This window comes from Pipistrellus kuhlii, unplaced genomic scaffold (genome assembly GCF_014108245.1).
Source record: "Pipistrellus kuhlii isolate mPipKuh1 unplaced genomic scaffold, mPipKuh1.p scaffold_m20_p_1, whole genome shotgun sequence".
NCBI classification, from domain to species: domain Eukaryota; kingdom Metazoa; phylum Chordata; class Mammalia; order Chiroptera; family Vespertilionidae; genus Pipistrellus; species Pipistrellus kuhlii.
The window spans coordinates 157223807-157236091 of NW_023425404.1; the positions used below are offsets into that span (position 1 = coordinate 157223807).

Consider the following 12285-nt stretch of genomic DNA (forward strand, 5'->3'; position numbering starts at 1 on the left):
TTATGAAAAAGACTGTAATTATTGACCTATTTTCACATTTTATTTATTTATTAAAAATCTTTATTATTGAAAAGTTTTACATATATCCCTTTTTCTCCCATTGGCCCCTTATAGCCCACACCCACGCCTCTACCACCCTATTGTCTGGGCCATGCGAATATGCATACAAGTTCTTTGGTAGATGTCTTCCCAACCACCCACCCACTCCCACCTTTCCTCTAAGATTTGACAGTTCCTTGGATTTTTGTGAATCTAAAAAACATTATAGCTGAACATAGACATCTACTTTTAAATAAAATCTTTATTTTCTCATATCTTTGGTGTTCATACATTACACATTAAATAATTTAGAATTTATTGCATACATATGGATTACAAAGTAGGAAGCAGTTTTTAGGAGATACCCTGTTTCCCCGAAAATAAGACAGTGTCTTATACTAATTTTTGCTCCCAAAGATGCGCTAGGTCTTATTTTCAGGGGATGTCTTATTTTTCCATGAAGAAGGAGACGGTACACATTTATTGTTAAATGAAAATAAAGGAAATTTATTACCTGTATACAGTACGGTAGTATGGTAGTTGTCAACACAAACCAGACAAACTGAATCCTTCAGTATCAAGAATTTACTCATTTATTCAATGACAATCATGCATCATCTTCTGGAACATCATCATAACAATCCAATTCCTGAATTTCCTGGAGAATTTCTTGTACTCCATTTCTTTCCGAATCAGTGGACCAAATCTCTCATGTTTAGCCTTGGGGGGGGGGGGGGCGGGGGAGGGCTTATTTTCGGGGATGCCTTATATTTCACTCAGAAGGAAACCTGTAAGTAGGCCCTATTTTCGGAGGATGTCTTATTTTCGGGGAAACACGGTACTAGGGTCTGTTCTCAATCAACTTCATTGTTTTTCCTTTTTCTGTATTACAATATTGTGTTCATTTTAAACTGAAATAGGCAAAGATAACTGAAGAAAAGCATAGTCATCATAAGTTAATAACTAAAGTTATAAACCTTATATAGTAACTAAAGTTTTCAACTCTATAATTACCTATAAAGTCTTTTAAGAGCCTACGTGATATATCCACCGGCACTACTCCTTACACCTCTCTGGTCTTCTTCTTTTTATTCCTTTCTTTTGGTTACTTTGCTCCATTTATTGTCCATTCTTCCCCCCCCCCCCCCCCTTGCTGTACCTTCTTCTTTTAATGTCTCATGCAGGTGCCTCATGTTTTATTCTGCCTTCCACAAATATTCTTCCTACTCTTCTAACTTATTTTTACTTTGGAACATTCTAAATACTGTATTTTATTTAATTATTTTGTTTATCTTTCTCCACTACTAGAATATACATGTATGCACCACAAAAAGATTTTGTGGTGCATACATGTATATTCTTTTTGTATGCACTACAAAAGGATGTGTGGCATGTTGTAGGCACTCAATAAATATTTGGTGAACAATTAAATCTTTACATATATGGAGATTGTATACTTTAAGAAAAAAATCATGCAAGCCCTAGCTTTTTTGGCATCAGCCTTTGCACTAAAGGGTTCTGGGTTTGATTCCATTCAAGGGCAAATGCCCGTAGGGTTAAGGACTTGATCCCCATTCGGGGCATACAAGAGGCAGTCAGTCTATGATTCTCTCTCATCATTGATGTTTCTATTTCTCCCCTCTCCCTTCCTCTCTGAAATCAATCAAAAAAAATAAAAGTTATGCAAGCCCTGGCCAGTGAGGTACAGTTGGTTAGGCATCGTCCCATGTACCACAAAGGTTGCCAGTTCAATTCCCAGTCAGGGCACACGTCCAGGTAGCAGCTGATCCTTAGTGCGGGTGTGCAGGAGGCAACCAATAAGTATTTTGCTTTCACATCAAAACACTAGTTCTCTTTCTCCATTCTTCTCTCTCTCTAAATTCAATTAAAAAAAATCTTAAAAAGGAATTGTGCAAGCATGTTATTGTAATACTTGCTTTTCCTCCTCTCAGTAATTGATGGATATTGTTAAATGATAGTAATTTAAATAACTGCAGAATATACCCTATATTAAGTTTTTTTTCCAGCTTTTGATCACTACAAATAATGTTGCAATAAACATCCTTATGCATGATTTCTTATATTTTGGTGCTTTTATTTTTACAGAGTAAGTTTCTTCACTTAGGCAATATATTTTAAATTTGATACTTTCAGAGTATTTTCTTACTATACCATCAGCAAATACATCAGTGTCAGTGTCTTGAATTCATTTTTTTAATCCTCACCTGAGGATATTTTTCCATTGATTTTTTTTTTTTTTTTTAGTTTTAGAGGGAGAATGGAAGAAAGGAAAGAGAGAGAGATCTGTGAGAGAAACACATTGATTGGTTGCTGCCTGCGTGAGCCCTGACCAGGGCTTGGACTGGGGGGAGCCTGTAACCAGGTATGTGCTCTTGGCCTGAATCCCGGGCCTTTTGGTTCCCAAGCTGATGCTTTTCCATTGAGCCAAATCAGCTGGGGCTTGAATTCTTGCCAACATTTACCTTGATGTTCATGCTTTTAAGAACCTCAAATTTGCCAAGACTGGTTTGACTCAATGGATAGAATGTTGTCGGCTTGGGGACTGAAGGGACCGGGGTTCGATTCCGGTCAAGGGCATGTACCTTGGTTGCAGGCATATCCCTAGTAGGGGGTGTGCAAGAGGCAGCTGATCAATGACTCTCTCTCATCGATGTTTCTAACTATCTCTCTCCCTTCCTCTCTGTACAAAATCAATAAAATATATTTTTAAAAAAAGAACCTCAAATTTAAAGCAAGTCAAAAGGAATTTTCAGACCACATGTTTCCATCATATTAAGCCTCAAAGGTGACAAATAATTTTTTTAATTACAAATTAAACGTTAAGTTGATTATTCCATATGCACTTTATAAACTGTTTTGAATGGGGGTGGTACGTAAATAGAATTCTAAATTATGGAGAAGGTTCTATAATTTTAGTATTTCTATTTGAAGAATTACCAGATTGGGATCTAATAGGGTTTGGTTCATTATTTTTTAGTTATGATTTACATCTAGGAAAATAATACTTTTTGCCTTTTGAGAGACAGTATATTTTTGCTCCATCTTTTCTGATTTAGAAACACCACTGGAGTCGGTCTTACTTGGTCTAAGCTGACTTTCTACATGGGCGACTTACTGCTTCCATAAAAATGCTTTTCTGACCAGCCTAACTTGAAAATTCTGGTTAATAGGTTAATAGAACAGCTGCTGAGGATGCTCCCCATTATATTTACCAGATTCATTCCCTTATTATTCAGCAAACACTTATTTGCTGAGCATTTACTATGTTGCAGAGTCTCTATTTGGAGACAGTTTATCTGGTTGAACCATGGAATTTTCAGTTCATTGCTTGTTCTCTTAGGACATTAACAACTAGGTTTTGTTCTTGGCTGTTAGAGCCCTTAGTCAATATTATTGGTTTGCATTTTTGATATTTGTTTCACGCTTCCACTTTACTACTTACTGTTGTTCTTCCTACCTTTTTCTTTATAAACATTCATAGCCTTTTAGGGAGAAATGCGGGTTACATTTTTAAAATATTCAGAATAGATATTTTCAGTTGTTTTGTTGCCATTTCTACAGCTATTAGTATGCCCATCCCACAATCTCAATTTTATACATTTCATTCTCTGATTGAGCTTTACTCCCTCTAGAATTCTACCTCCCATAATCCTGGCAATGCTCTGCTTACCAATGAAACACAGGACCCACTTATCCTACCACTCTTCACAGTTTCTTATTCTCTTCTTTCTCCTTATTCTCATCTGTACCCTAGTAACTGAATGTGTGCAGAAAAACAACATTCAACTTTGATGACAATTTTACTCTAAATGTGTGACAGGGCGCCCTTCAGTGCTGCCCAGGAGTCATTCTGTATTACCCTAGTTTGAGTCATTCTCCCAGCCATCTACACCACTATTTATTAATTTCTTCTTTAGCCTCTGGCTTCTAGTACATCCTCTTCATTCTCAGTTAACCTAGCTTCCTACATGAGTGAGAAAACTGAAGTATCAGAAAACTGCCAAGACTTATCTCACCCCATCTATCCAGCCACCAATCCCTGTACCCATATACTTTCTACCAGTTACTAAATAAACTTTGTAACCAGTTCCTGTATTTGTGAACTAGATCCCATCTGGTCTCTCTTGCAAAACACTGTTGTAGCAATTATCTTTTCTGTCATTTATCCCCCACTCCTGGATGATTATCATCACACAAGCTTATTTATCCCATTAAAAACACACATACACACACACACACACACTCTTCCAATCCTCATTCTCGCCAATATTTAGCTACAAGCCCATTTCTTTACTCCCCTTGTCTATTTTGCCTATCTTCAATTCTTTCTCTTGAATCTAATCCTGCCATGCACTCCCACAATTCCACCAAAATAAACTGTGCTTTTATGGTCTCCACTGACTTTCATGCAGCTAAATCCAGTGATTACTTCTCTATCCTTATCACTTCATTTCACTTTCATTATAATACCTATCTGCATGATCCTCCTTGTCTCCCCTCTTAGTTGGTGAGTCACTTAGCTCACTAGTGATCTACTTTATCCACTGGTCATTTCATCCTACTTCGTAGCTTTAAATACATACCAACTGATTCCTAATTTGCTTCTTTAGCCCAGATACCTTCCCTAAGCACTATTTTTGTATATCCAACTTGCTGTTCAACATGCCCATTGGGATACTTAATTAGACCTCTCATACTTGTATCCTTAATCCACAACTGTCTTGTAAATACCCAGGCTAAAAACTTTGAAATCATTTTTTATTTCTGTCTATTCTCTAATGTGTTGGAAAATCTTGTTACTTTTGCCTTAGAACTATATCTAAAATCTTAATCACTTTTCATCACTCTTTCTCACATGTATTACCTCACTAGTTATTTAACTGGTCTCTCTGATTCCATTATTGTTACTCATTCTCTGTTTAGTGCTTAGAGTAATCCTCTTACATCATTTAAGTCAAATAATCACTCTTCTGTCAAAACCCTCAGAATAAGAAGATCAGTTCTTTAAAACGCCTGCCAGGCCTTAGGAGAACAAGCCCCCTAATAGTCTTGACAGCCATTTACTATTCTGAGCTACACTAGCCTACTTGAACATTGCAGACCTTATGCACTGGCTGTTTGCTTTGCCTAAAATGCTTCATACCTTGTAGATGTTTGCTTAAACTTCACTTTCATGAGGTTTACACTGGTCACCCTGTTTAAAATCAGAACCTTTTGCCTTAGCCAGTTTTTCTTAGTGGGTAGTGTCAGTGTGCAGTTTGAAAGGTCATGCGTTCCATTCCAATCATAGGCACTTACCTGGGTTGCAGGTTCCCCAGGCCCAGTCAGGGCACCTATGCAACCAGCCCATGAGTCTCTCTTGTATCAACATTTATTTCTCTGTGTCTTTCATTCTAAAAAAAAAAAAAAAAATCAGTGGGAAAATATCCTCAGGTGAGGATTAACTGTTTACATATACACACTTCTCTTCCCCCTGTTCCTATTTTATATGTAACACCTCTTTAAAAACTAGATACAGTGGGCAGATTTTGCATATGTAAATACAGCCACTAAGGATGGAAAGTATTTGTGGAGTGAACTATTATGTTGTTGCTCACATACACTGTGTAGTTAGGCCTACCATGGTTGTGTCTGTACCAAACATGTACATGCATTTTTTCCCTTGTAATTATTATCTAAAAATTACAAAATAACTATTTGTATAGCATTTACATTGTATTAAATATTATAAGTCATCTAGGAATGATTTAAAATAACAGGAGAAGGAAAAAAATATACAGGAGAATGTGTGTAGGTTAAATGCAAATACTAAGCCATGTTATATAAGGGACTTAAGCATTCTCAGGTTTTGTTACCTGAGGTAGTGTGGGGGGGTGTCATTGAACCAATCCCCCAGAATACCAAGGGGCAACTAATGTTTTTTATGATTATTGTCCGTATACCTTCCCAACCTGCAATTAAATGTTTGCTTCTTCAGCTTCATTCAGGGATAGTTTTGTCTAGTTTACTGAAGAGTTTTAAAAGACCTGAACCATGCTGAGTACATACAAGGGGAAATGAGCCTAGGCTGGTCTGCTTTGGTTCTCTAAGAAGTCAGAGAAAGGGGACAAGAGCAAGGGATTTGCCCAGGGTGAACTGCCACTGCTCCTTGCTGCCCTGGTTACAAGCCTTGTTTAGAGTTTAGGAGATGTTTGCCTGTAGAGAAGGGGCCGCTATGGGGCACGGGTATGCTCCTGGGATGGAGAGCATGCTCTGTGCTAGATCTTGGTTTGGGGGGTGAAGGAGGGGAGGTTAAAGGCTAGGTGTGACTTAGTAGTTAGAAAGTTGGCCCCCACAGTGAAGGGTCCTGGGCTTGATTTCTGGTCAAGGGCAGGTACCTGGGTTGCAGGTTAGGTCTGGCCCAGATGTTTCTATCTGTCCCCTCCCTCCCTTCCATTAAAAAAAGGCTGGGCATTTAGGGGAAATCCTGGGGAGGATCTCCATAAAATATTCATCATTTTTGCTGATAAACCAAAATGAGGTTTATTATCTTTATCTGTCCTTGGGTGTAGTTAGCAAGTGGCACTTAACTGGTTTGTGCTGTCTCCCTGAGGAGGGTGATTTACCTTGGTTGGGGAGAAGTGCAAACCATTTACTCTTAAGGGAAAATAGGATTTAATGGATGGCTGAAAACTGAAGTTTAACTCTATCTCCTTTTCTCTATTCTACTTATCTTGGCTTATTAGCTGGTATCAACTCTATATTTTTAATCCAGGATCTTTTGCCTGCTCCCCCACTTTATTTTATTGATTTTTTTACAGAGAAGAAGAGAGAGAAAGAGAGAGTTAGAAACATCGATCAGCTGCCTCTTGCACACCCCCTACTAGGGATGTGCCTGCAACCAAGGTACATGCCCTTGACCGGAATCGAACCCGGGACTTTTCAGTCTGCAGGCCGATGGTCTATCCATTGAGCCAAACCGGTTTCGGCTGCTCCCCCACTTTTCCAATAAACTGGCAGAGATAACCAATGCCATCTTTACTGCCCAATCCTATTACCTCTTTTCAGTTCTTATTGATACTTTGTGGTTTGCCTTCCTTCATGAAATTTTTCTCATTAAAGCTGCTTTCTTCTGATTGTCTTCCTGTGCCCTGTTAAGGCCTTCCTATAGTTTCATTTACTCTCCCATTTATTTATTTATTTATTTTTAAAATATATTTTATTGATTTTTGTACAGAGTGGAAGGGAGAGAGAGAGAGTTCAAAACATCAATGAGAGAGAGTCATCGATCAGCTGCCTCTTGCACACCCCCTACTGGGGATATGCCCGCAACCAAGGTACATGCCCTTGACCGGAATCGAACCCGGGGCCCTTCAGTCCCCAAGCCGATGCTCTATCCAGGCGTCTTCAAACTACGGCCCTCGGGCCACATGCGGCCCACAGAGGAGTCTGATCCGGCCCGCCAGGTTTTTTGGGCAGTGAGCGCAGCCGAGGTGTTACAGTAGGAATTAGTAGTTCATATAGTCCGGCCCTCCAGCTCTCTGAGGGACCGTGATCTGGCCCCCACTTTAAAAAGTTTGAGGACCCCTGCGAGCCAAACCAGTCCCGGCTACTCTCCCTTTTAAATATTGAATATTCTCTCTCCCTTCCTCCTCAGGCACACATAATTATATACTTGTATAGTTATAATTTCTTCCTTTTAGTAACTTCATTTAATTCATTAAATTCAACTACAACCTACAAATTTATGATCTCTCTTAAATCTGTATCTATCTTGTCTAATTATTAAGTTTTAGAGAGCACCATGCTTTTGCAGCCATAGTCTCAGGTTTCCCCAAAAAAGTTTCACTAGGACCTATGAATTTGTGTCCCATTTTTCTAGTGATTCCAAAGTTAGTAAGATCTATGAGGTTATCAAAATACTAGCTTTGGAACTTCAAAATTGAGAAATAAGAAAGGCTTAGCCCTAAGGCTAAACTATAAAAGTTTGTTATCTAAGCTCTTCCTGTTGCCTGAAGGCCAGCTTTCACTGAACTATGTAAAGCTAGAGGCATTAGCATACCTGAAACAGCCACACCCCAACACTAGGACCTACCCTGGCCCATCCCTCCCACATCTGGCCACCTGGGCTTAGATGAAAGCTGGCTTTCTGATGTAAACTTTTTAAAAAGTCCTTCCTGGGGGAGAGGGCCCATGGGGTAAAAGGAGACATCTGAATACTTAACAATAAAGATAAATTAAAAAATAAAAAGTAAATGGAAGATGTATGCAATAACAAAAAACTTTCTTCCCTTAAATAGTAATTACAGTTATTTCCTGCCACTGGACAAATTTAAAAATCCAGCCCCCCCAAAAAATCACACCCTGACCTAGTTAAAAGTCTTGAACTTCACTTGTTATTTTGATCCTCCAACAGCTATTTTCTCTACCTTTCTCAAGGTTTTTCTGTTCATGTAGACATAATCTAGATTGAAATGTGTATTATTCCTAACTGAATTGGAGAGGCTTTATATCTACAGCCTCGGTTGCTTTGAAAATATTTTTCCGACACACCCTTCACCCCCGCTCCCACTTTTCCTCTTCCCCTGGCACTTACCCAGTCAAAATCAGAGCAAAACAGGACCACAGCCTCCCCCTCTGGAGTTCTCTGGTGGAGAACGCATTTCCCTGAGAACCGAACAGTAAAGCAATGAGCTACGTCAGCACATGCTCAGTTCCTTCTTTTAAAACCACCAATCATATCACTCCCCCTCCTCCCAGACAGTGACCAAGGGAGTGAAAGCCACCAAACAAATACTGTTTTCCTCTTAGACCTGAAAAGTCAAAAGTTCCTCTTCCCTTCTTCAGACTAGAGTTTCTAGAGGCCCAGAAAAAATTTCTAGGGGGTGCTACTAAACAGTTTCTACAATTTTAGCTTCCATTTGTATTCCTTCCTGAAGTCTATCTGCCTGAGAGTCTGTTTTCTACAGATTCCCCTTAACTATTTTTTTTTTCAGGAATAAAAGTCTTATCTCTACTCACAAAGAGAATGTAATTATGGTGCTTTGCCCTAGGTGTAAGAACTTCAAAGCAGTGCAAAACCTTTCAGATACCCTATAGGGATAATTTGAAAAGGAAGGGTGAGCCCTAGCTGGTTTGGCTCTGTGCATAGAATGTTGTTGGCCTGTGGACTGAAGGTTCAATTCTGGTCAAGGGCAAATACCTGGGTGTAGGAGGTGGGCAGGAGGCAGCCTGTCATTGGTTCTCTCTTATTGATGTTTCTATCTCTATCTTTCCCCTCCCTTCCTCTCTCATCAATTTTTTAAAAAATTAAAAGAAAAAAGGCTGGATGAGTATCGAGCAAGACATTAGACATTTCCTGATGAAAAATAATGTTGATTTGGCTTATGAGCTTGTCTTTGAGCTCTGATTTCATTGGTTAGGACATTGTGATATTTTCTATAAACTGAGTATCATTGTTTTGACATCTAATATTTAAAATATAAAATATACAGAATGCTATGGTTATGGGCAGGGAGTACATTTTTTTAGTTTGAAAAACATCTGTAAGAGAATATATAAACAAAAGGAGTTTGAAGATTTTTCCCACTTTATGAACCAAAGAGGAGAATGTAATAGTTAAAATAGCTTCTTAAGAGATATTATTGGACTTTTAAACTTGTGTTTAACTTTTTTTACTTATGAAAGTAATATGTACTCATTTTAACAAATAGAAACAACGTACATTTTATATATAAAGTAAAATTAAAAGTCGCCATCTTTCAGCTACCCCTCTTGAGTCCCACTCTCTAGAGATAGTCACTAGTAAACCTTTGATATTTATCCTTAGTGGGTTGTGTTTTGTTTTATTTTTGTGCTTCTACAAATAGATTCACATGAAGATGGCCTTTCCCTATAAATGGAAGAATTCGTTTGCACTGTGCCTTTTTTCCCTCCTAACAAATATAAATTGTGAGCATTGTCCCAAGTATATATTTAGATACTTAGATACTTTCATGGCTACCTAGTATTCTGTAAAGGTATATAGGTATATTGTTAATTTGTCCCACCATTTGATGGATTTATCTTTTTTTTTTTACTGCCATTATAATTAATTTTACGGTGGACATTATTGAACCTATATATTTTCACCAGAGATAGTCATTATAAAGAATAAATTCTTAGGATAAGCAGTTTGTAATTTTCATAGGAAGTTTCCAAATTATTTTTCCTAAAATGTAAATATATATATACCCATAGCAGTATAGGAAACAACTTATTTTCCAAAAACTTATGCTGATATGTGATATTTTTTTATTTTTGCCAAAATAATGAATGACACATGCTATGGGTATATGTTTAGTGATTAGGAAGCTACATATTTATCATTCACCCATTTTAAAATTAGATTTTCATCAAAGAATTAATTTTTATCATTAATTTCATCTTTATCCTTTGAAAATATTTTTTATTTACAGTATGTTGTAGGATAGTAAGAGGCTAGGAAAATTCCAGGACAAGCAGAATAAGGAAACTTAAGATAGTTAAGTGGCAGTTTACAGCCACCTAGTAAATCCTACCTTCCCTAAAGCAAGGATACTTCTTCCCATCCAGAGGATAAATAGTTTAAATCACCGTACTCAGGGAGACAGAAACAAATTAGTGCCATTTGCCAACCACATCCAGTGACAGAAAATTAAGTTGATGAATATCCTCCCTTAAGACCTCCCCTAAATGCCAGCCTTTAAAACCCATGAAAAGGAACATCCCAACAAGCTCTCATTCCAGTGAGTATGCCCATGCCACCCCCTTCTCTCGCCCTTCACCCACAGGCTCCTACCTCCTAAATTCCAAGGAACCTCAGGAGACTTTGAACCAGGGAAGCAGTTGGCAGTGGCAGCACTTCCCAGGCTAATCTGAACTTGTCTCCAAAGCTCTCTTTTCTCCGACTTCCCTGTGAGCCAGAGCGACCCAGCCTTGCCTCTCCTGTTGCTGCTTCTATGCCCTTTCTTATTGCACGGTCCTTAGTGTGTTTTTGCTGCAGTCAATAAATTCTTGCTTGCTTTTCCACACTTTGTCTTGTGATTTAAATTTTTCCTTCAAAAAGATACGAACCCAGGTCTTGTCAATTCCCTGGTAACAATATCTTTTTTTATTTTTGCCAAAGTAACTAATGACAGGTGGTATCTTATTGTTTTTATTTATTTTTTTAAATCATCACCCGAGAATATTTTCCATTGATTTTTAGAAAATGTGGAAGGGAGGAAGGAGGAGGAGAGTGAGAGAGAGGGAAACAGATTGGAGAGACACATTGATCGGCCGCCTCCCCCAGGTGCCTAACCTGGGCCAGGGAGCAAGCCTGTAACTGAGGTACATGCCCTTGGCTGGGAACTGAGCCTGAGAGATTGGTTGGTATGCAAGCTCTCACTACTGAGAAACACAGTCCAGGGCACTCGTTTTAAAATTAGATTTTTATCATTAATTTGATCTTGATCCTTTAAAAGTGTTTTCTCTTTACAGTGATTAGAATATGATCTTGGTCAAATAATGAATTAAGCTATATGATTTTAAATTTTATGATATCCCAGTTTTATGATAACATGACAATATAGAACAATTTTTTTTCCATGGTAAATTCCAGTGTTATTCTGTTTCATTGATCCTTTATCAGTTAAGAGAAGAAAGCCGGAGGCTGGCGTTGGCTGCCAAAAGAGAAAAGCGAAAGGAGAAGAGAAGAAAGAAAAAGGAAGAACAAAGAAGAAAACTAGAAGAAATTGAAGCGAAAAATAAAGAGAACTTTGAACTCCAGGCTGCTCAAGAAAAAGAAAAGCATAAAGTTGAAGGTATTTTTCTCTACAAACCATCTAATATGTTTCATATAGTACATTCTATTAAAAATTATATTTTAAAATATCAGTAACTTAGGTAAAATTAGGTTTCTAAATTATAAAGCCCTTAAAGAATTTATATGTTATTTTTTCTTATAGACTTCTCCCAAGCTTTTTTATTATGAAGATAAAAGAATGACAAAATACCTGAATATACTTTACCTAGATTTTAATAAAAATAAGCATTTACCCATTTACTTCAACTTCTTTTCCTATAATATGCATACAGATTTTTTTCTAAGCTATCTGAAAGTAAATTGCAGATATTCTGATATTGTACTTGTAAAACTTCAACATATACCTGACATTTGCTTACATAATGGTAGTACCTAAAAAAATTAACAGTAATTTGGTAATATTATTATCTGTAATCCAGACC

General features: G+C 37.7%; 1 protein-coding gene across 12 annotated transcripts in view; it reads left to right on the forward strand.

The window, feature by feature from the left end:
* Nucleotides 1-12285, forward strand: part of ANKRD17 (ankyrin repeat domain 17) — a 156125-nt gene that overhangs the window by 113279 nt on the left and 30561 nt on the right. For all 12 annotated transcript variants that reach the window (XM_036414190.2, XM_036414167.2, XM_045571820.1 and 9 more), the window contains one exon: nt 11690-11861. In XM_036414190.2, the coding sequence (XP_036270083.1) occupies nt 11690-11861 (172 nt within the window). The remainder of the gene's footprint in view (nt 1-11689; nt 11862-12285) is intronic.